The sequence below is a fragment of the Ornithorhynchus anatinus genome, chromosome Y2 (genome assembly GCF_004115215.2).
Source record: "Ornithorhynchus anatinus isolate Pmale09 chromosome Y2, mOrnAna1.pri.v4, whole genome shotgun sequence".
Taxonomy (NCBI): domain Eukaryota; kingdom Metazoa; phylum Chordata; class Mammalia; order Monotremata; family Ornithorhynchidae; genus Ornithorhynchus; species Ornithorhynchus anatinus.
In genome coordinates this window covers 869,290-894,417 of record NC_053176.1, presented here as the reverse complement: position 1 = coordinate 894,417, position 25,128 = coordinate 869,290, and the positions used below count along the sequence as shown (strand labels likewise).

The window sequence follows — 25,128 nt, the reverse complement described above, 5'->3', positions numbered from 1 at the left end:
CCCAGTCCTCTTGTCCCACCGCCACCCCTCATCCCCCTCTCCTCGTCCAGGGCCCCGCCACCTCCTTCCCATCCAAACCCTCCCCTCCCCCCCGCCCTTCCCCCCCTCCTCCCCTTGCACCCACAGCTACTTTCAAGTGTGGCCTCTGGAACCCCCGCTCTATTACAGGCAAGCTACCTTTCATCCATGACCTTTTCCTCTCCCACTCTCTCCTCCTCCTCGCCCTTTCGGAAACGTGGCTCTCTCCCGAAGACACGGTCTCTGCCGCCGCTATCTCCGGCGGAGGCCTCTCCTTCTCCCACTCCCCCAGACTCACCGGTAAGGGAGGAGGCGTCGGCTTCCTCCTCTCGCCCCGATGCCGCTTCCGCACTATCCCTCCTCCCCCCTCCCTCTCCTTCCCCTCCTTCGAAGCCCATATCATTCGCCTCTACCACCCCCTCCAGTTACTTGTCGCCGTCATCTACCGCCCTCCTGGTCCCACCTCCGACTTCTTCAACCACCTTGACCCCTTTCTCACCTTCCTCCTCTCCTTCTCTCTGCCCACTCTGATCCTTGGAGACTTCAACATCCATACGGATGTACCCGACGACTCCTCTGCCGCCCGCCTGCTATCCCTCCTCGACTCTGCCGACCTCCTCCTCCACCATACCGCGCCCACTCACCGACTCAGTCACACCCTCGATCTCGTCATCTCCTGCCGCTGCACTATCTCCTCACTCACCAACTCTGAAATCCCTCTCTCTGACCATAACCTTCTCACCTGCCTCATCTCTCACACTCCCTCCCCCTGCAAATCTTCGCTACTGCCCCACAGAGACCTCCGCTCTCTCGATCCTATCCGTCTTTCCAATAGCATCTCGCCTCACCTTGCCGCCCTGTCCTCTCTTCCCACTCTTGACGAGCGGTCTCCGCTCTCAACTCCACCCTCTCTACTCATCTCGACTCTCTCGCCCCCCTTTCCCTCCGCCGCTCTCGCTCCACTAACCCACAGCCCTGGATCACCTCCTCCGTCCGCCTCCTATGCTCCTATGCTCGAGCTGCTGAGCGCTGCTGGCGAAAGTCCAAGCACCAAGCCGACCTCACACACTTCAAATTAATCCTTTCCTGCCTTAACTCTGCCCTCTCCTCCGCCAGGCAAAGCTTCTTCTCCTCCCTCATCGACACCCATGCCCGTCACCCCCGCCGATTGTTCCGGACCTTTAACTCTCTCCTTAGGCCCCCTGTTCCTCCCCCTCCCCCATCTCTCACCCCTAATGATCTGGCCACCTATTTCCTCACGAAAATCAACACGATCAGGTCTGAGCTCCCCAAAGTCACCCCTCCGCGTCTCCCCTCCCCCTCAACAACCCCCTCCCCTACCTTCCCATCCTTCCCTGCAGTATCCTCAGAGGAGATCTCCTCCCTCCTCGCAAGTGCCACCCCCTCCACCTGCGCCTCGGACCCCATTCCCTCTCACCTTCTTAAAACCATCGCCCCTGCCCTCCTCCCTTCCTTAACTTCTATTTTTAACCACTCAATCTCCAAGGGCTCCTTCCCCTCTGCCTTCAAACATGCCCACGTCTCCCCCATCCTAAAAAAACCCGCTCTTGACCCCACTTCCCCCTCCAGTTATCGTCCTATCTCCCTACTACCCTTCCTTTCCAAAATCTTAGAACGAGTCGTCTACAATCGATGCCTAGAATTCCTTAACTCCCATTCTCTCCTAGACCCCCTCCAATCTGGCTTCCGTCCCCTCCACTCTACCGAGACTGCTCTCTCTAAGGTCACCCATGACCTCCTTCTTGCCAAATCCAATGGCTCCTACTCCATTCTGATCCTCCTTGACCTCTCTGCTGCCTTTGACACTGTCGACCATCCCCTCCTCCTCCATACCTTATCTCACCTTGGCTTCACGGACTCTGTCCTCTCCTGGTTCTCCTCTTACCTCTCTGGCCGATCATTCTCGGTCTCCTACGCTAGAGCCTCCTCCCCCTCCCATCCTTTAACTGTTGGAGTTCCTCAAGGGTCAGTTCTTGGCCCTCTTCTGTTCTCCATTTACACTCACTCCCTCGGTGAACTCATCCGCTCTCACGGCTTTGACTACCATCTCTACGCAGATGACACGCAGATCTACATCTCCGCCCCTGTCCTCTCCCCCTCCCTTCAGGCTCGCATCTCCTCCTGCCTCCGGGACGTCTCCACCTGGATGTCGGCCCGCCACCTAAAACTCAACATGAGCAAGACTGAGCTCCTCATCTTCCTTCCCAAGCCCGGTCCGCTCCCAGACTTCTCCGTCACCGTCGATGTCACGACCATCCTTCCCGTCCCGCAGGCCCGCAATCTCGGTGTCATCCTTGACTCGTCCCTCTCGTTCACCCCACACATCCTATCCGTTACCAAGACCTGCCGGTTTCACCTCTACAATATCGCCAAGATCCGCCCTTTCCTCTCCACCCAAACGGCTACCTTACTATTACGGGCTCTCATTATATCCAGGCTAGACTACTGTGTCAGCCTTCTCTCTGACCTCCCTTCCTCCTCTCTCGCCCCGCTCCGGTCTATTCTTCACTCTGCTGCCCGGCTCATCTTCCTGCAGAAACGATCTGGGCATGTCACTCCCCTTCTTAAACAACTCCAGTGGTTGCCTATCGACCTCCGCTCCAAACAAAAACTCCTCACTCTAGGCTTCAAGGCTCTCCATCACCTTGCCCCTTCCTACCTCTCCTCCCTTCTCTCTTTCTACCGCCCACCCCGCACGCTCCGCTCCTCTGCCGCCCACCTCCACACCGTCCCTCGGTCTCGCCTATCCCGCCGTCGACCCCTGGGTCACGTCCTCCCGCGGTCCTGGAACGCCCTCCCTCCTCACCTCCGCCAAACTGATTCTCTTTCCCTCTTCAAAACCTTACTTAAAACTCACCTCCTCCAAGAGGCCTTCCCAGACTGAGCTCCTCTTCCCCCTCTACTCCCTCTGCCATCCCCCCTTTACCTCTCCGCAGCTAAAGCCTCATTTTCCCCTTTTCCCTCTGCTCCTCCACCTCTCCCTTCCCATCCCCACAGCACTGTACTCGTCCGCTCAACTGTATATATTTTCGTTACCCTATTTATTTTGTTAATGAATTGTACATCGCCTTGATTCTATTTAGTTGCCATTGTTTTTACGAGATGTTCTTCCCCTTCACGCTGTTTAGTGCCATTGTTCTTGTCTGTCCGTCTCCCCCGATTAGACTGTAAGCCCGTCAAACGGCAGGGACTTGTCTCTATCTGTTGCTGACTTGTTCATCCCAAGCGCTTAGTACAGTGCTCTACACATAGTAAGCGCTCAATAAATACTATTGAATGAATGAATGCTAACCTCCTCACTGCGCCTCGTTCTCGCCTGTCCTGCCATCGACCCCTGGCCCACATCCTACCACTGACCTGGAATGCTCTCCCTCCTCACCTCTACCAAACTAACTCTCTTCCCCTCTTCAAAGCCCTATTGAGGGCTCACCTCCTCCAGGAGGCCTTCCCAGACTGAATCCTCCCCTTTCCTCTGCCCCTCCTCCCCTCCCCACTGCCCCTACTCCTTCCTTCTGCTCTACCCCCCTTCCCAGCCCCACAGCACTTGTGTGTATTTGTACATATGATTACTCTATTTTATTAATGTGTATATATCTATGATTCTATCTTTCTCTTTTGATGGTATTGATGGCTGTCTGTTTTGTTTTGCTGCCTCCCCCTTTTGGACTGTGAGTCCACTGTCGGGCAAGGATTGCCTCTGTTGCCGAATTAGCTTAGTACAGTGCTCTGCACACAATAAGCATTCAGTAAATATGACTGAATGAATGAATTGAGAGATTACAATGTTCCCAGCATCAGGCTGAGCGTTAGGGTGAATATCAACATCACATATCAGGCACAGTCCTAGTCCCAAATGAGTCTAACTGAAGAAAATCATATCTGCACTTACTGCAGCTGGCAAGGGAGATGATTTTTCTCCTATGCTTCTGTCGGGGGGTTTCAAAAGATCAAAACAATTAGGTTCCTCTGAGAAATCATAAGATAACGGGCATTTTCCCACTCAAACGTAACTACCCTTAAAACTGAAAAAAGTGTCAATTTTAACACTCCAACAGCTGTTCATGAATCCACGATGACACCTGCTGGACTATAAGTTTTTGGCAACAGTGGCTAGAAGCATTTACCTCATCATAAACATACGATTCGAACTTTCTCAGCATTGTACCTCTCTTACCGCTCAGGAAATACGGGGCATTTTAGGGATTTAATGTATAAATCAATAGGAGTGAAGAAATACTAAGCATCCAATTCACAATATTTACAGGAACTCAATGAGAAATATCTTTCCATCTTTATATTCTTAAACACAATTTCACTGGTACATATCTTTGAAATACTGGAAAGTGCAGCTCACAGGTTTTCTCCTTTTTAGGTGAAAATACAGGTTTTGAAATGCAGAATGAACACCACTTACTAATATTTCTAATGATTTCCATTCGATAACAAAATATAGGTTCTTAATGGTTAAAATTATTTTGAGTCTTCACCTATATCTATGCACACAAAAACTGCAACATTTAAAATATGCCAAAAGGTGACAAATCAATCCAGCCTTAAAATTTCGTTAAGTGGAAAAAAAATTAACTCCTTCCTGCACACACAGACCAAAACTACTTTGTGGGTAAAACCAACGGTTCAATTTCACTGTTTTGATTCACATGTGTAACTTCACAAAAGTCTGACTTGTTCAAAGATCTGTAACTTTTTAAACTGTTGAAAACAACATGAGACTATGCAACGGACAAGATCTTAAAAGACATTCCATTAGTTTTTATTACAAGAAGAAGTTTACGTGATTACAACTCTTTAAAAAATTCCTAGTATTCTTTCTATTTATTGATGCTCCTCTCTTTCTGACTTCTGAATCCCACCTGTGTATATATGAAAGCAAGTCTCCATGCATTTATTATTCTCCTGTTCCTTATTCCATTGGATTTGCTTCAGAATTTCAATAGAAAGTAGAATGTCAATAAATGCTTCTAAGCAGAATATTGAAAAAAACACAAGTATTTTCATTCAACAAAAATGTATTAGACAGCTGATGGATGGAGAGACTAGAGTGCACTTACTCAGCTTTGAAAGAATTGTTCAAGTTTCTTTACAACTGCAAATGAGGTTCTTCAGAACTGCTTCATTCCAAATGTAGGACTTAAAAAGTCAAATCATTCAATTAATGTTCTCCTCTCTGCCCCCTGCTACTGTTTTAGTAAGAAATCCTAATACTATATATCTTGAAAGAGATTGCAAGAGATTAGAAGCTTTTATGAATCCTGTGATCTCTTTGAGACAAATATAAAATTAGCCAAAGAGCAAAAGAACATCAGTGGCTTCTCTGAGAAAATTTAACATCACAAAGTGTCAACAATATAGGAGACTGTTCCTCTTAGAACATGGAAACATCTCAATATTATCTAACCTCCTGGAACACTATTATGATGATGAAGATGGTATTTGTTAAGCACTTATTATGAACTAAGCACCGTATTAAGTGCTGGGGTAGATAACAGACAATCAGATTGGACACAGTAGTCCTCTTCTTATATGGGGCTCCTAGAGAACAGGTATTACATCTCCATTTTACAGATGAAGAAACTGAGGTACTGAGAAGTTAAGCGTCTTTCCAAGGTTTCCCAGCAGGCCAGTGGCATACCAGGATTAGAAACTAGGTCATCTGATTCCCAGACCCATGCTCTTTTCAGTAGGCCATGCTGAATTTCATGTGGTCCAATCTGTATGCTGAGACACCCTACACTAGTGATCAATCAAGAAGGGTCCCAGGCAGATATCACTTCCACGAGGCCTTGCGTCTGACCAGAAGGATGTTGAGATGGAGGTGTTGGATGGAAGAGGAAATGAAGGAGTAGGAATTGCTAGCTCAACAGTTCTGTTCCTCAAACTGACAGCACTTCTTCCTTTTGTACACTGCCTCAGCTGCAAATTTGGGTCGGTGAAACAGGGCTAAATCAAGAATATTTTACGGGGTGCTTACTGTGTGCAGAGCACTGCTCTAAGTGCTTGGGAGAGTTCAATAAAGTAGAATTCGTGGACATTATTCTTGCCCTCACAATCTACAATCTAGTGGGGTAAACAGACATTTAAAATAAATTACACATAGGGCACAGTATAATGATATGGTCATATATCATGGTCATAAGTTCTGTGGGACTGGGGGTAGGGTGAGCTTCAAAGTGCTTAAGAGGTAAAGATTCAAGTACATAAGTGAGAGGAGGGAGGGTGAATAGGGTGGGGAAATGAGAGATTAGTCAGGAAAGGCTTCTTAGAAGAGATATGTTTAACAGGTCATTTCCCTACCTCTTTCCCCCTAACTACGAACAGAGGCTCAGTAATTTTTCTCCTCTAATACCAGCTGTTTGTAATATCAGACTTAAAAGTTGAGAAAAAATAATCAAAGACCTTTTCAACTTTTGAGGTTTCAAATACAATTTCCTAGGGGGTTAAATTTTCAACCAAGTCAATCTTCATGATCCTCTCATTTCCCCACAGAATCCCCACCTTAATGCCTGCCTCTCTTTTTACATAACACACACTGTATGAGGTTTCAGTCATCAGCATTCATTCTTGGTACCCAAAAGGTCTAATCATATTCAACTGAATGGCAAATATTACGTTAGGGGACTTTTGTTGCCACTCACTGATCCTAACTACTGACATGGAGGGTACCAGAACAGTGCTTGGCACATAGTAAGTGCTTAAAAAATAGTATAATTATTATTAATTGCTCCCCATTTTCCATTGCTAAGCAACACTCATTACCTAGATAAAACGGATAAGGAAAGGAAGCTAGCGTACTAGTGGTGCATTGGCTCTCCTCTGTGGTGAAGACAAGAAACTTACCTCAGTCGGTGCTTAGCACATTGAACCACATTGCTTTTATGAGGCTGAGATTTTCATAAAAAAAAATCACCATTAGAGAACAGATTTCAAAAGTGGTGATGATATTGCTTTCTTTGCCTTTCTTATCAGAGTGTGCACATTTTGACCTGGGTCATAGAGAAGTCCAATTTAACTAACCTCACTCCAAAAGTCGATGAATCTCCATGTGGAAACAGTTCTGAGAACAGACTGTTTTGAAATACCACATTTCATCTTTTCATCTGGGCTTCTGTATAATTACATGATAAAACAGGGACCCAAAAGGGTTATGATGTGGAAGTTGTTTTATGTAGTCATTTAGCATTACTGAAAACCCACAATAGTCTGTTGTTACTATCCTTTAAAAAAAGAAAATGAGAAAACACAAATTACGAAGATTTTGTTCTTTTGGTTAGTTTAATTTGAAGAATGAGTGCATTCATAAAATTAAACAATGAAATTAAAACAAGTAATTTTATTCAATAACTAAACATCACTGAGCAGGAAATGAGAACTACAATCCAATCTAGAGGACTGTAAATTAGTCCTCTAGACTGTAAACTCATAGTGGGCTGGGAATGTATCTGTTATATTGTATTCTCACAAGTGCTTAGTACAGTGCTCTGCACAAAATTAGCACTCAATAAATACGACTGATTAAATGACTGAATTATTAGAGCCACTTAAAATGAAGACCATAGCCTGATAATACATCAGATTTTTGAAGAGAAAGAAACCCCCCCAAAAAGTGGTGGATAATTTTTAAAAAGTATAGATCACAACACTTGCGGTGACTTCAGCATTTTGCTTTTCACTGGCATCAGGGGTATATTATTCTACTTTTTAAATATCACAGTGGTGAAATTTTTTAGAGGTTGATATAAGATGACCTGAAATTTCAACATATTGAAATGAGGAAGAAGCCCTCTATAGTTCTAGATAGGGCCAGAAAGAGAGAGGAGAAAAATGGTGGAAAGGAAGACTGGAGATGGAGTTGCAGGAAAAGGTGAGTGGAGGAGGAAGAGAAAGAAAAAGGAAAGGACAAAAATTATGAGAGAGGGAAAGAGGATGGAACAATGAAAAGAAGCAAGTGGGGGAAAGGGAAAAGAAGTAGGAGAGATGGGAAAAAGAGAGAAGGGGAAAAGTGAATAAAGAAAAGCAGGATGAGGGAGAAGGAGAAATACTGCTATCATGGCCACTATAACTTCATTGGTAGGTAAAAATAAGCCAATTCAGGTGGAACAGTTTGGGTTACCATCACTTTTGCTGTTATTTCCTTTGGCATAGTGGCAGCAGATGGTAGAAATACTATTAAAAAACCCAACAAAAATACCCAATAATGATTAAGCCAATATGGCTTTGTTCCATTATTACCTTCCTTCATAATTTCCTCTGACTTCAAAAGTTTGAATAAGTGAACTCCTAAGAATAAGAATAATGATGGCATTTGTTAAGTGCTTATTATATGCAAAGCACTATTCTAAGGGATATAAGGTAATCAGGTTGTCCCATGTGGGGCTCAGTCTTAATCCCTATTTTACAGATGAGGTAACTGAGGCACAGAGAAGTTAAGTGACTTATTCAAAGTCAAACAGCTGACAAGCAGCGGAGCTGGAATTAGAATTATCTGTCAGAGATAAAAGGGGAGGGAGATCCAGGACTGGCACAGGACAGGCACTGGCACATGGAATTAGAACCCATGACCTTGGACTCCCAAGCCCGTGCTCTTTCCACTGAGCGAGAAGGCCACCCATTCACAATTTTATTTTAACCAAATTGGAGATCAAGAACTCATACATACCTCACTGAAAAGGCTTCCGTTCACATAGGAAATCAGGAGTTTCCAGAAGTTAGGGAGCTGACTTAAAACAAGCTTGGTCAACTTCTCAACAAATGCCACTTGGTGCGGAACTTTATATCTCCAAACTTAGAGAGGGAAATAAGAATAATGAAAATGAAGACCCCACAGAACCAGTAATATAGAATAATGTGTCTGTGATAGACCTCTACTACAATAGCTGAAAAATGTCACTCCTATTGATTGCCATTTTGACTGTAAAGATTTCAGCTTATAAATATGACATTATTCAAATATTTTCAAATAGTATGTCTAGAAACAAGGGACATATTACCCATTTCCAAACACTGATACTTTCAATAATTCCCTACTGTACTTTCAATAACAATAATAATAATAATGAAAATAATAATAATAATACTTGTAAGGGCTTACTATGTGTCAAGCACTGTTCTAAGTTCTGGGGTAGATACAAGCTAATTAGGTTGGGCACAGTCCCTGTTCCACATGGGGTGCACAGTTTTAACTCCCATTTTGCAGATGAGGTATCTGAGGCACAGAGAAGTTAAGTGACTTGCCCAAAGTCACACAGCAGACATGTGGCAGCGTTGGGATTAGACAAAGATAACTGCCCCAGTGCAGCAATTTAAAAAAAGATTTTTGAAGGATTCAACTTCTTAAAGACCATATCAGTCATAACGATTACAGCAAAATGCTTCAATACTTACATAAACATTTAGAAATAAAAGAAAACTACAATGATATTGATGCGATGGCTTCTGAAAATCTCAGTCTGGTACCTGGTCTTAAAGAATATTGCTCTGCATTATGAAGAAGCTGTGGTTTCCTCCAGAGGTGGATAGACATCAAGAATGAAAACCACTATCCATTTTAGAGAACCTTCTTAATATCTCTATCTTCTCCCTCTTTTTCTCTCAGTGATTTTCATCTTTCACGGCTTCTTGCTGTTTCCTTTTGTATATTATGGGCCACCATTTCCTCTTGCTTTTTTTTTTTCAATTTCTCAGTTTCTCCACCATTCCAATCAATTCCTGAGAGTTTAAGCAGTTGATCATGCTACAATTGAACATTCTTTCTGACCGATGTTCTGTCAATACGCCATAATGCTTTCAGGGTTACATTATTACTTCTATCCCGCCTCTGCCATTTGTCAGCTGTGTGACTGTGGGCAAATCACTTAACTTCTCTGTGCCTCACTTACCTCATCTGTAAAATGGGCATTTAGATTGTGAGCCTCACGTGGGACAACATGATTACCCTGTATCTACCCCAGTGCTTAGAACAGTGCTCTGCATATAGTAAGCGCTTAACAAATACTAGCATTATTATTATTACTTGGAACTACAAAGCAAGGAAAAACTTGGCATTGGGCACTCACCACATAAGTCCTAGCAGTGTTTTCTCTACTTGCAAAATTTACTTTTTCATTTTTTTTTAACTATTCACCTTCCCTAGACTATTTTAAAGTAGTAGGGACAAGCTTTTATATAATGTTAACAAATGATATTAATGTTAATAGAAGGTAGTAATATTTGAAAATTATAGGAGCTAGCAAATTACCTTTCTTGGAGTTGGTCATAAAGTAATATCACTAAAAGCAGAACCTGGTTACTTGAATGTTCTAATTTCATTCTCATTACACTGTTAATCATCACTCCATATTCCAAGCATTGCTTCCACGCAAAATATGCTCATTTTCACCTTTGAATCACAAGCTCCACTTACTTCCTAAGATTCTCTTGAGCAGGATCATGCCTACTGGCTCAAATGAATTATACTGTCTCAATGGTATAGTGCAATCAATCAATCGGTCATATTTACTGAGCACTTATTGTGTGCATAGCACCGTAGTAAGTGCTTGGGAGAGTACAACAGAGTTGGTAGACACGTTCCCTGCCCTCAAGGAGCTTACAGTCCGGAGGCACAGACATGAAAATAAATTGTGCATTAAGTACATAAGTACTGTGTGGCTGAGGGTGGGGTGAATAAAGGGTATAAATCTAAGTGTAAGGGTGAAAAAGAAGGGAGTAAAGGAAAAGATGGCTAAGTCAGGGAAGGCCGCTTGGAGATGTAATAAAGCTTCGAAGGCAGGTAGAGTGATCTTCTGTCAGAGATAAAAGGGGAGGGAGATCCAGGACTGGCACAGGACATGGGCAAGGAAAGAGATGAGAAGATTTCTATGAGATTTGTATTAGATGAGATGGGCAAGTAAATAGAGCACGGTATTAAGCACTTGGGAGAGTACAATTTAACAGAGTTGGTTCCCTGACCACATTACCTCAAGAAGCTGATAAAATTCAAATGGAATTTGAATATTTCGTTTTAGGCAGTAGTCATGTAGCCTTACTTAATTCTCATCAAGCCAGGAATCTATTTTCAAAATCAGCAGTCGGTGACACAATTTTTGAGTAGTGTTCTTCTTTCATTAGGGTATAAGGACTGCCTCCCAGTGGGGTGGAAATAATCCTTTCAGGCGTTTATCCATTTAGTCACACCTGAGTTTTGGCCAGACTATTATTAGGGAAATAGGGAACATATGTCTGACATTTCAAATCAGTTAGAAAACAAGACCATGCGGGGTCAGAAGCAAAGGTTGGGTACACGTGTGCAGTGTTGGACACAGAGTGCTATAGTATGAATTTTGCTTAAAATGGGGATTTGTAAGAATACAACACCCATATTTTAGGAGAAAACTGGATACTCTATCCTAGTAAGATTCTTATTAGAGTCCCTGCCTAATTCTGATCACTACATTTTATAAAGACTACAGAGAAACTGGAAAAGAGCCAAATGGATTGACTGATGGATTACCCATCCTATGTCAGATTTGGGAGAAAGGGAAGAAAAATTTTACATGTTTTAGGACTTTCTTTTATCTTTTCACCTTGCCCCATGATATGCCCCCACCCAGTTTGTGGGCTAAATTGTAGAAGGAGAGCAGCTTAGGTGAAGTAGGAAGGGGACAAGGTGTTTGAGTGCTTTAAAGCCGATGGTAAGGGGTTTTTGTTTGAGGTGGAGCTAGATGGGCAACTACTGGAGTTGCCTGAGGATTGGGAAAACATGAACTGAACAATTGTGTAGAAAAATGATCCAGTCAGCAGAGAGAGACAGGATTAGGGAGAGACAGGAGGTAAGGAGGTCAGCAAGGAGGTTGATACTGTCATTAAGGCAGGACAGCATGGGGCTTAGATTAACATGGCAGCAGGGTAGCGGTTTGGATGCTGTGAAGGCTGAACTGACAGGATTTAGTGATACAGTGAATATCTATCTTCCACTGAGTACTCATCTTCCTTGAGACTCTTCTCCCTTGCATGATTGCGCCTGGTAGCCTGGGGAAGGAGAAACAAACTAGACTGTAAACTCGCTGTGGGCAGGGAACGTGCCTGATGTTATAATGTGTTTGACGTTATAGTGTACTCTCCCAAGCGAATATATGATGCACAGTGCTTTACACACAGTAAACGCTCAATAGATATGACTATTAATAATAATAATGAAATCAACATAAAGTGATTAGCAGGAAAAATCTTTAACCTCTTAGAAGGGCAAGTTTGCTTACTTGTTTGTGGGGTAGTTTCAAAGCAAAAGAACATGCTTATACAGTACGGAAACCACTAAATAAAATAACTCCTTTATCCAAGAAACATGAATATAATAACAATGATGTTGGTATTTTTTAAGCGCTAACTATGTGCCGAGCACTGTTCTAAGCGCTGGGGTAGACGCAAAGGAATCAGGATGTCCCACGTGGAGCTCACAGTCTTAATCCCCATTTTACAGATGAGGTAACTGAGGCACAGAGAAGTTAAGTGACTTGCCTACAGTCACACAGCTGACAAGTGGCAGAGCTGGGATTCGAACTCATGACCTCTGACTCCAAAGCCCGTGCTTTGCAAATATGCAAAGACTAGTTACAAATCTGCAGCACTTCTGCACTATTCAATTCACTAGCAAAGTGTGATTTTCAGAAGTCAGTTGTGGATTTTTATTTTCAAGAATAGAAAATAAGAAGCAGCAGCAATAAGAGAAGCAGCGTGGCTCAGTGGAAAGAGCACGGGCTTTGGAGTCAGAGGTCATGGGTTCGAATCCCGGCTCGACCACTTGTCAGCTGTGTGACTTTGGGCAAGTCACTTAACTTCTTGGTGCCTCAGTTACCTCATCTGTAAAATGGGGATTAAGACTGTGAGCCCCGCGTGGGACAACCTGATTTCCGTGTCTACCCCAGCGCTTAGAACAGTGCTCGGCACATAGTAAGCGCTTAACAAATACCAACATTATTATTATTATTATTAAAATAAGCTAGGCCCTCCCATGTCACAAGTTCCTTTTAAAAATACAGAGCAGGCAAATGAGTTTAATGACATATTTATCATACAGAATATCAAACTAATTTTATCTAGGAACAGCACTTACTAAAATCAGATGACATACTATGCTCTTTTATGAAAAAGTTATGTGCTACCTAGAAACTGTTTTACATTAATTATATAACTCAGTTAACAGGAAATGGAGAGTGAAAAGATAATGCATCTTCACTGATGGTGGTTTGAGGTCATGATAGAGATTAATTGGATTAAGGAAAACCACTTTGGCCAGTTAGGAAATACACTAAAAGCCACAGAGGGAGTTAGAGATAAACAAACTACTAAAGAGAAGCAGCATGGCTTAGTGAATAGAGCCTGGGCCTGGGAGTCGGAAGGCTTTGAGTTCTAATCCCAGCTCCGCCAATTGTCTGCTGTGTGATCTTGGGCAACTCACTTCACTTCTCTGTGCCTCAGTTCCCTCATCCGGAAAAGGGGGATTAAGATTGTGACTCCCACGGGACAGGGACTGTATCCAACCTCATTAGCTTATATCAACCCCAGCGTGTGGTACAGTGCCTGGCACATGCTACTACTACTAATAACTACAGTATTTGTTAAGCGCTTACTATGTATGAGGCAAAGAGTACTAAGAATTTAACAGATGCTATTTTTAAAAAAGAAAATAATAATAATAAAGACAGAAATAAGAAAACGAAAGGCCTACTGTCATCTCGGCTGGATTGGAAGCTGCTGCCCCTCTTCAGTGAAGCCGTCTGACTGAGGTGGCTCAGAGGAGAGGGTCGGGAGTCCCCATCCATGTCCAACAGTGTGCTGTGTAGCACAGGATTACCTGGGGGGGAAAAGGCATCTGATTTCTGATGTGCATGTGCATTCATTCATTCATTACATTCAGCATATACTCCTGACACAAATCTTTCTATGCTATTCCTTTCCCATGACTTTATATTTTCTGAGAAAGGGAAAACCAAGAAAAGTCAAGGTCGTTTGTTTAATGACTTCTAAACCCACCTGTGCTGGGCAGCAGCAGCACGGGAGAGAGTCAAGGGTGGATATTCAAGTTTTCTGCACGGAAGAAGGCAATTGAAAACCACTTCCGTATTTTTACCAAGAAAACTCTATGGACACACTACCAGAATGTTTGCAGATGGAGTTGGGTCATTCTAGGAGAGATGAGTCCACGGCATCGCTATGGGTCGGAGGCGACTGAACAACAAAAGACAGGACAATGTCTATGCTGGTTTACAGAAGGTTGCATGAGGCTTAGTGGAAAGAGCACAAGCCTGGGATTTAGAGCATTTGGGTTCAAATCCTGGCTCTACCATGCGCCTGCTGTGTTACTTCGGGGAAGTCACTTAATTTCTCTGTACCTCAGTTACCTCATCTGTAAAATGGAATAAAATACCTGTTCTCCTTTGCTCAGACCATGAGCACCATGTGGGTCCCAGACCGCGTCCAATCTGCTTCTGTTGTATAAACCTCAGTGCTTAATACTTAGTGATCGCTCAATGCATATCACAATTACCATCATCATATAATTTTCCCATAGGAACAGGTTTCATTTTTTCAGTAGCAAAGCATTCCTAAAAAGTTTCATTGTTAGAGTCATACCAAATATTTCTAAGATTATTGGAAGAATTATTGGAGAAGCAGCATGGCCTAGTGGATAGAACATGGGCCTGGGAGTCAGAAGGACCTGGTTTCTAACCCTCACTCTGCCACTTGTCTGCTGTATGACCTTGGACAAGTCATTTAACTTCTCGGTACCTCAGTTGCCTCGTCTGAAAAATGGGGAATAAGATTGTGAACTACATGTCGGGCATGAACTCTGTCCAACCCAATAATCTTGTATCTACCCCAGTGGTTAGAACAGTGGCTGGCACATATTAAGTGCTTAAAAAATACCATAAAAAATAAAAACAAAAACAAAGCCCCATGGATTCCACTTGCTTCCCAAATCGCTTGAGGACAATGAATAGAGGATGGAGTCATGTGGGGTCCTTAACTAACTGGGGTCCTTAACTAACACTGGTAAACTCCTCTAACTCACAGGCAAAGAGCATCAATTAATTGCGCTCTGCTCTGCACACAGTAAGCACTCAAGAAATATGACTGAATGAATGTATCAGTGAAAAACCTTGAATAAGTCACATGAAAGCTTCTAAATCAAAGGATTAAATTTACCATTGGAACTCCACAAATCAGTCATATAGGAGCTCCTTTTCATTCCTGTTTTCTAGAATCAGTCACATAAGATATTAGCTAAGACTGCTTTTTAGGATAAGTGCCAATTATATGGATCATCACAGATATATGGACCGGGGTAGTCAACTTAATTCTTAATTCTTAAGTCAGACCTTAATTCTGTCAATCATTTTCAAATGCTTTCAAGATGACCATGGATATGCACCAAATTGCTTCCGGCAAGCCTAGCCAACCAAAAACCTCCATTGACCGCACAGGATTTAAAGCTGCTACTTAATTCTGCTACTTAGAAAATGAATCCAGAAAATCAGAAGAAGTCTTTGGTAGGCCACTAGCATGTGCTTTTAGCTTGCCGTTACAATTAAAACCAAAATGAAAATCTGTACAGCAATTTTAACAAGTCTTTTATAAGACTGAAAGTGAATTCACCATACATGTAAGATCTATTTCTAGAGCAGCGCTAATATCCATAGCAAACAACCCGACTGGATCACAAGACAACAAGATAATAATAATAATCATACTAATAATAACAATGATATTGGTTAAGCACTTACTATGTGCCAGGGACTGTACTAAGCACTGGGGTGGATACAACAAATTGGGTTGGACAAAGTCTCTGTACCCAAGTGGGGTTCACAGTCTCAATCCCCATTTTACAGATGAGGCATTGGAGGGACAGAGAAGTGAAGTGACTTGCCCAAGGTCACACAGCAGACAGGTGGCAGAGCGGGGATTAGAACCCATGACCTTCTGATTTCCAGGCCTGTGCTTTATCCACTATGTCATGCTGCTTCTCTCTTGAGCACAGTTGGTCCCCTGAAGCGAATGATGAAAACAGGATACTCCAATAGCAGCTGTTTAGTGAACAGTCAGGAGAGTAGAAGAAATATTTTCAAAGCTCAACAGGGCAAACCTTTAGATAGTATGGTACAGCCTTGGACAACTGTGATAGTAGCAACGTTGACTAGCCTGGCACATAGCAACATGCACATGACATAAGTTCGTTGAGGGCAGGGAAGATGTCTCAACTCCATTGACTTGTGCTCTCCCAAGCACTTAGTATAATAAACACAGTAAGTGTTCAATAAATACCACCAATTGAATGATGATGTGGAAAGCCTGCTCTTCAGATGCTTATCATTATGTATATATGCGATTTTAGGTTCTGTGGCAACTTCTGAATCCCCAAAATCTACTCTATATTTTCACTCACCTCTTTTCTCTCCCATTAGATGCCTACAGTTGATTGTGTAATAGCAGGGGTGCACCTTCTCAATATATTCTTTATGTAGGTTTCCTAGTACTGTTCAAGAGATCAGTTAAAACCAATGGATCCTATTAAATCTATCCTCTAAAAAGTATGGGAAAGTATGCCTATGATGGGAATTTGCTTAATATGTTGTTTAATTTTCCTTTCATTTACCCTGGATATACTATGGAATTTGAAGAGAATGTCAAGCATCGTGATGATAGCTGAAGATTTCAGTTTAAATTTACACTAGTAAGTCTGTGGACAGGTTTGATATTCACAAATTTCTTCATTGTCTATTTCTAGCATTTAGTCAAATAATATTAATTAGAATCAATTTGTAAAAGGTGTCCAGGATTTAACTGACACTACATTTTCCAATTCAAATCTATTTAGAAAAGATTCAATGCAAGAATACATATTTAGCATTTTTAATTTGGGCAGGAAATGAGTTTCCTAATTCTGATGTATTGTACTCTCCCATGCGCTTAGTACAGTCTTTTGCATGCAGTAAATGCTCAATAAATAGCACTGGCTGGTTAATAAGTTCAGAGGAACTTTTTTTTTCTTTAAGAAACAAACCACTGACCCCTTCATGCCGTCAAAAACGGTTGCAGTTCTCTATGGATGATGACGTCTCTTTAAAGGATAAGATTAAACAAACACGATTATTTTACAGTATCCCAGTTGAAATATGCTTTTAAACTAATCCCATAAACTTGTAAATTCCAAAATCTTATAGCACTTTTTAAAAGAGATTTGTTTTTCCATCTAATAACAGAAGTAGTGTAAAGCATGCTCTCATACCATTAAAAAACACATCATCAGTTTCGGTGATACCAGGAGAAAGGGAAGTTAACATGAACTAATTTCTTAATTGGCTGTCTCATATTACCAACAGTATAACATAGCAATGGGGAACTACGACAGCATATATGCCCTCAGGACTAATATACATCTGGAATACATTTGAAAGACCTACCTTGTTCTCAACTGACCAGAAGATAGCGCTTTAACACCACATACTAATACATAAATCCTGCAAACTAAATTATGGGAGTCAATTTAAAACATATTTTTATTTCTCTATTTAATTCTTTTTCTCTGGTTCAAAAAAGGGTAACATACCCATGGAGAGCAACAATGAATTGTTTTTAGGGAGAACACTAAACTGAAGTTTCTAACACACTGGGAATGAAAAAAATACTTAAGTACATTTTAGAAACAGAGAGCTCCTTTTTTTAAAATAATTTGAAGGCCCCCAAAACGGCCTTTGGATTTGAACAAGCATAGGTACAGATATTTTGGTGCTCTAAATTTAACTGTTTCTCAAATATTTTTTTAAATTTTAGTTATCTCATCTTGCTCCAAATTATATTCCAAACACAGAATTAGACTCTAATTCAAAAGAAATCCTGAATTAGGAGTAAAATACTTCATCAGGAAAATATTTGACCTAGAATAAAATAACATAGGAAACAATAAAAAAAGAGGTATTTTACTAAATTCAGTAACCTAACATTTTCTAGATACTACAAAAGAATACTTCTAAATGATTGAAATCCTGAACATTTCTTTAAATATAAACCTTATAACCTCTGTTGCATATAAAGGCAGATAAATATCTGCACTCTCCCCCATTGCAAGTGAATGCCTGTTGCAAACATATGCAACATTTAAAGTTCTATCAGAAATAGTAACACAAAAATATCATTTACATTATGCTTAGAATAGATTTTTAATGGATAGCATGATGCACATTCCCATGAAATTCAAATTTTGGTACTTTCTTTTAATTCGTAAAATGAATAATATTGTAGAATGGGGGTCTGCAACATTTTTCTTCCCAAGAGCCAAATAAAACACAACCTTTAAGGAGTTGAGATGCAGAGAGAAAAATCACACACTGAAAATAGAAGAGAGGGAAAGAGAAGAGAAAAGGGGGATGATGGAAAGGACAGAAAGGAATGAAAGAGCGAGACAACCAGACAGACAGAGGGAAATATATTTCAAATATATTGCTGATTCTTTTAGAAAGGGGTGAGGATAGGAACCTGAGTAGCAAAATTCTGTGGCTGCTGTTATATCTCACTCCTCTCCTCCGACTATTTTGCCGCTGCCACGCTGAACCTGGCTTGTGTGAGTGGGTGACGTTTGGCTAGGGGTTTCTTCTTGCCAATGCTTAGATTCGCAGCCCACCCAGGTACAGAGACCACGTTTAATTCTCATCTGAGTAGTCTCTTTCAGCACTAAGTATGGTGATCTGTAAACAGTAAGCACTTTATACTATTACCCTAGACTGTAAGCTCACTGGGGGCAGGGAGTATGTCTGTAATATCGCCGTACTGTATTCTTCATATCATTGGGCTGTACTTTACCAAGAACTTAATACAGTGCTCTGCACACAGTGAGCGCTCAATAAATACAATTGATCATAAAGCTGACCACTGTTGCTATCTCTGCATGCAACACAGCACCTGTGATGGAGGCATGGGCATTGTTTTAATGGTGTTTGTTAAGCACTTACTTTGTTCCAGACATTGTCCCGAGCACTGGGGTAGATATAAACTGATCAAGTTAGACACTGATCACGTCTCACTTGGGGATTAAGATAATGAACCCCATTATCAGATTTCACAATTAAGTAACTGAGGCACAGACAAGTGAAGTGACTTGCTCAAGGTCACAGAGCAGACCAGTGGCAGAGTGGGATTAGAACCCAGGTCCTTTTGACTCCCAGGTCCATGGTCCATCGACTAGTCCATGCTGCTTCTCACGGTCCTACCCTGGCTTGGCTGGCCCACTTTGGCATTGCTCCTGCTTCGGAGGGTTCTGGGGGTGGGGAGGAGAAGTAAGAGGAGAAATAGAGCAGACTTAGCTTAGCCTGTCAGCTGGGGAGGACAGTGGAGACCCTAATGTTCCCCAGGCAAGAGGCGTGAACCAAAGCGAGAAGCTACCATCTTAAGCATCCCCGCAGCCTCTTTCTGACTCTCAGGGGCAGGAGAGGCAAGTTACTTCCTGCCCAGAGAGTTCTGAGGGAGGCGGAGGGCAACACCTCATAGTGGCAAAACTGTCCATAGAGCAGGCCCCTGTGCTTGAGAGTCATATGGGAAGCAGCGTGGCTCAGTGGAAAGAGCATGGGAGTCAGAGGTCATGGGTTCGAATCCCGGCTCTGCACTTGTCAGCTGTGTGACTGTGGGCAAGTCACTTAACTTCTCTGTGCTTCAGTGACCTCATCTGTAAAATGGGGATGAAGACTGTGAGCCCCATGTGGGACAACACGAAACCCCCATGCTTAGAACAGTGCTTGGCACCTAGTAAGCGCTTAACAAATACCAACGTTATTATATGGGATATCATGAATAGCTTGATCTAGCTTCAGAGCCATTGGTTCCCAACCTGTTTTATCTACACAACTGATTTACCTTAAAATGCTTTAAACCATGGTATCATGCCTTAATTCACAGCATCAATTTTGCCAGTTCTAACAGATATGCTCCCCCTGTGTTTGGAAATTTCTTTTGGAGGAATGGGGAAAGTTTATTTAATTCAATTTTTATTCAACTACATTTTTAAGCTTGGGTTGATTTCTCTTGATTTTGCCCCCATATTTGTCTTGCAAAAAACATTATTTGGTTTAATTCCAAAAATACATTCCTAAAAAATCCACCTTTGAATGTGTAAAGTTTTAGCTTGGAAAAAAAAGTTTTTAAAAATCAAGAAATGAGAAGAAATTACCATATTGAAAGGGTTATTGCAAACTGCATCCTGATTACAGATTTGCTTCTCTTCATCCTAGGATAACTGGCTGCTATAAGTAGATATAAATATTATATTTATATAATACATAAATTATTCTTTATTTTTAGTTTTAATTTAAAACTAAATTAAATTTAGTTAATTTAAATAAAAAGTGATTCTAGGGTTCAGGCTATAAAGTTGTGTTTGACAGTAATTTAATTATCCAAAGAGATCTCTTCTTGATTAAGATTGGGGCAGATATGAGCTTCCAATAGAAAACAAGAAACGAACAAATAGAGTCTCCCTTTGGGTAGGCTGGGGACCTGCCCAGAGGGTGGAAAGAACACAACAGCTATAAGAGGGGAATGTAACAGATACCAATCTCAAAGAATACATAATTACATTTCCTGGCAGGTCTATTCCATACATAAAAACCTTAGAACAATATTTTAATTCCTCAAAATAAAGCATATGCACCTATCAGATAGGGGTGTATTTTTGGAGGAAAAGTAAACTTCCCAAAAGATGTTCATTATTTTATTAAAGCTAAATGGTCTGTGCTCTGTAATGAAAAACTCTTTTCCTTTCAGCCAAAGTCATTTTTATACGGTATACAGGTTGTGCCCTCAAATGGAACTGTCTTCTGTTCATATGCAGTTGCTTAGATATATTCAGGTGTTCGTCCTTACCTCTATTTAAGAGAAATTTAAGGAATTATAAACAAATTTAGATGAATAAGGTGGCTTTTTAGAAATCTTAAAATGTGTTTCCAAAGGGAGAAAAAAAGGTTTCAGTTGACAAACTGATCTAGTAATGAAAGCCCATGCTTTCTTTAATCAAGATAAACTAAAAATTTAATAATTCCACAACACGTTTTGCACAGTCTATCCTGGTGGAAGATAGAAACCTTAATATTTATCTGTGGATATGGAAGGGATCTTTCCAAAAAGTTAGGAAACTTGATTGTTGAAATTTAGAACCAGATTCCTCGATAAAGTTTCATACACTGACAACAACTCCAAGAAAATCCTGCAAATCAAATTTACTGAACCTATCTCATACTGCCTTGAGAGATCATGTAAGTCTTTTCAACTTTAAGAGTCCCTATTCTATGTTGAGATATCAGCTGGTAATTATATTACAGACTACACAATGCAAAGGGTAAAATCGATATTTGTTGTAGTATGCAGATGCGAAACCAGGTGAATAAGTTTACCACATTTTCTCATCCTTTATGTCACTTAGAACAAGTTTTCTCACAGTCTCAGCAGTGAGAGGGAACACTGAGCTATAGCCTCCGGTCTCTGTGAAGGGCGGCAGACTTCCTTACCACCCTTAAACACCTTTGAACATTTTTTCCTGCGCTCAGCGGGCCCTTGTCCTGTGCTACAGTCCTACCACCCACTGTTGCTTGTTGACCAAACACGCAGTGCCTGGGGCCGGCACTGACACAGGCAGGATGGGATTCCTTTTAAGCCCACCACATATAAGAATTTCAATGCTGAAGGGGGAGGGAAAAAAAAAAGACATTATTACAAATTCTCCTAAAACTAAACCTGTGTCAACAGATAAAAATGCTGCTTTGTTTGATCTCAGGACTCTCTTTGAAAATGATAATAGGGTACAGCAGTTGGGACATTTCCTTAATTTAAAGGAAACCACTCTATCGCAATGAAAAGAGTTACGCTTTGTGGGCTGGTGTTAATTGCGCTTTAACTTTTAGAGAATGTAGATGCCCTTCAACAGGTTCTGGACAATATTTTCTGACCTGTGGATTTAGAAAGAATGATTCAACATGATTTCTGAATTAAAAAGTAAAGTCAATTAGACTCCAAATAACTTTCAAATATTGCTTGTTTTCTGAAACAAAGAATGCTAAAAAACACCTTCCAAAATGTAGATGTGATTGAAGCCACATTAATTTTACGCTTTGGTTAGGTTTGTGGTCTACGTTCATAATAGCTTATGTTAATTTAACTATTGATCAATCATATTTTTGAGTGCTTACTATGTGCAGAGCACTGTATTTGGGCTTGGGAGAGTACATCAGAATTAGCAGACAAATCCCCTGCCCATAATGACCTTACAATTTAGAGGGGGACATAAAATAATATTATTTACAACTTAGTGAATTAATATTTACTAATTAATACTTGTAGGACTGACATTCACTGTCATTCTTTTTTAAACAAAGTTAGGGTATGTGGTTTAGATGTGAAATGGCTCCCAGCTGCTGCCAGAAGTCTTCTTCCAGATGTACAGTAAGCCGAGGTAAGAGAAGAGAGCCAGCTGGTAAGATAACAAATTGAACAGGCCCTTCTGACATGTATCTTGCTTGCCTGACTGATCTAACAAAGATAGACAGAACATTCATCACTACAAGGTGAACAGAATTCTGGGATGATATACAGCTATGAAGTTGAAGCATGCAATGTTTTTCTACTGTATAAAACAACTGTTTGCAGCTCACTGTTAATGCAAATGCCAAAAGCCACAGAAGTCAATCAAGTTACTGACTAGTTGAGCTCCTACTGCAGGAAGCATTCCAATAAGAGAGTAAATGGGCCCTTCTTTTACTGAAAAAGGGGTTCGTTCTTTATTATCCACTACATTACAGTACAAAAATGTTCTTAATAAATACCTGAATTATATATCCAATCCAGTGACTGGGTGAGCTGACTGCACATTAAATTGGCAAAATTTACATCTGAGCCATTCCAGCTGCTTTCTGAAAAGAGGTAATGGAAGTGAGCCTGTTGTTGGGTAGGGATTGTTTCTATCTTTTGTCAAACTGTACTTTCCAAGGGCTTAGTACAGTGCTCTGCACACAGTAAGTGCTCAATAAATAAGACTGAATGAATGAAGTGGCTGTCTTGGAGCATCTGACTGCGACATCTTATAAAAAGTCACAAACGGAGGGACTTTATGCCCAAAGTGGATGTACAGTGGAAAATAGTTTTGTTTTTTTTAAAATAAAGTCCAATGGCTGCCACAAAAGTGTCCGTAAAACACTGGAATCTCCTGGGGTCAAAGACGTCTCAGCCCAGATTGTGCTCTCTCCCTTGTCAGTTTGAAGAGCAACCCTAGAACTCCCTTACTTTCCAAGGGCTAAGCTCTGCCTTTAGAACTGGCCTGGGCAGTTTGCAAATGGCAGCGATAGTTCATTGGGGGATGATGAAGAATACAGGGATCTCCATTTTGCAGCAATGATCTCCAGCCACACTGGAGAAGCAGCGTGGCTCAGTGGAAAGAGCATGGGCTTTGGAGTCAGGGCTCATGAGTTCGAATCCCAGCTCTGCCACTTGTCGGCTGTGTGACTGTGGGCAAGTCACTTAACTTCTCTGTGCCTCAGTTCCCTCATCTGTAAAATGGGGATTAAGACTGTGAGCCCCACGTGGGACAACCTAATTCCCCTATGTCTACCCCAGCGCTTAGAACAGTGCTCGGCACATAGTAAGCGCTTAACAAATACCAACATTATTATTATTTATTATTACTACTAATCTGAGAAAATGATTTTAATGACCTTCCCTGTGAACTGTAAGCTTGTTATGGGCAGGGAAGGTGTCTGCTAATTCTGTTTTACTGTACTCTCTCAAGCATTTAGTACAGTTCTCTGCACATAGTAAGCACTCAAAAACTACTGACCGATTGATTAAGAAAGAAGAGTCTTAAGAATGAAGGCAAGATTTAAAATCAAAATATCAGCAAAAGGGAAGGGAAAAATGTGTTGCCTTAATTTATAGTAATAATAATGTTGGTATTTGTTAAGCACTTACTATGTGCAGAGCACTGTTCTAAGTGCTGGGGTAGATACAGGGAAATCAGGTTGTCCCACATGAGGCGCACAGTTAATCCCCATTTTACAGATGAGGTAACTGACACACAGAGAAGTTAAGTGACTTGCCCACAGTCACACAGCTGACAAGTGGCAGAGCCAGGAGTCTAACTCATGACCTCTGACTCTGAAGCCCAGGCTCTTTCCACTGAGCCACGCTGCTTCCCATGCTGCTCTATGACTACTATACAAGCCAGTTAAATATTTCCCCACACCATCAACAAAATTTGACAAGATTTTTCATTAAGTAGCATATACATAATTCTGAAATCTCACATAAGTGCTCACTTAAATGCAATCTGAGGCACTCTTCAAAAAGATCACTTTTACTTTTTCTTAAAGATTGAGTGATTTCTCTTCTTTCATATAACACAAAAAGTCCAACCAAATCATACCAAGTATCTTAATCACTGTATATTTTTAGCAGTATGATACTTCTATTTCAGAAAGCAAAAGAGCAAAATAAGATTGTTCTTTTGCTATCATAAGGTGTCAAATTTATAGTTTAAAGCTTCAGGTAGAATTACTTTTTTATTAGTTCATCAGTTTAAATTTGCTTCAGAAACTTTGTTCAACTTGCCCCACTAAAGTTGGGCTCTAACCAAATATTATAAAACCATAAAATTGAGGCATAGGCATTGCTTTATAGCATTGTCAGAATTCCAAGCTACTTACTTGTGTGAAGCAGCTTGATATTATTTTCAGTTTTTTAAAAAAATACAGTAATATCCCCTGTTCTCCCCCAATTCCCAAGGAATAAGACACATTAATAACTGATGGCTATGGAGATTTGATAGCATGGAAAATCTTCTACTAGGAAAAAGAATGCAATAAAACAAGGCATGCTATATAAATTCATATTATACACTTTTTGGTACTGTTATGACACTACCATAAAGTTGCACATCATTTAGAAATACAGTCTTTTGCCATTCCAGGCCCTTTGGTGTCCTTCAAAGGTTTTACTTTCCTTTTCACAACCTATCGGTCTCATTCTACCTAGAATAAGCCTAAATTGCAGAAGGAGAAACATTCAGCA

The 25,128-nt window shown here is 41.2% G+C and overlaps 1 protein-coding gene across 1 annotated transcript in view; it reads right to left on the bottom strand.

Annotated features, from left to right (window-relative positions):
• Positions 1 to 25,128, bottom strand: part of LOC114808671 (exocyst complex component 2-like) — a 164,093-nt gene that overhangs the window by 85,036 nt on the left and 53,929 nt on the right. The window contains exons 10-11 of the mRNA XM_039910964.1: positions 13,760 to 13,885; positions 8,714 to 8,838 (exon numbers count right to left, since the gene is read on the bottom strand). Coding sequence (XP_039766898.1) covers positions 8,714 to 8,838; positions 13,760 to 13,885 — 251 coding nt within the window. The remainder of the gene's footprint in view (positions 1 to 8,713; positions 8,839 to 13,759; positions 13,886 to 25,128) is intronic.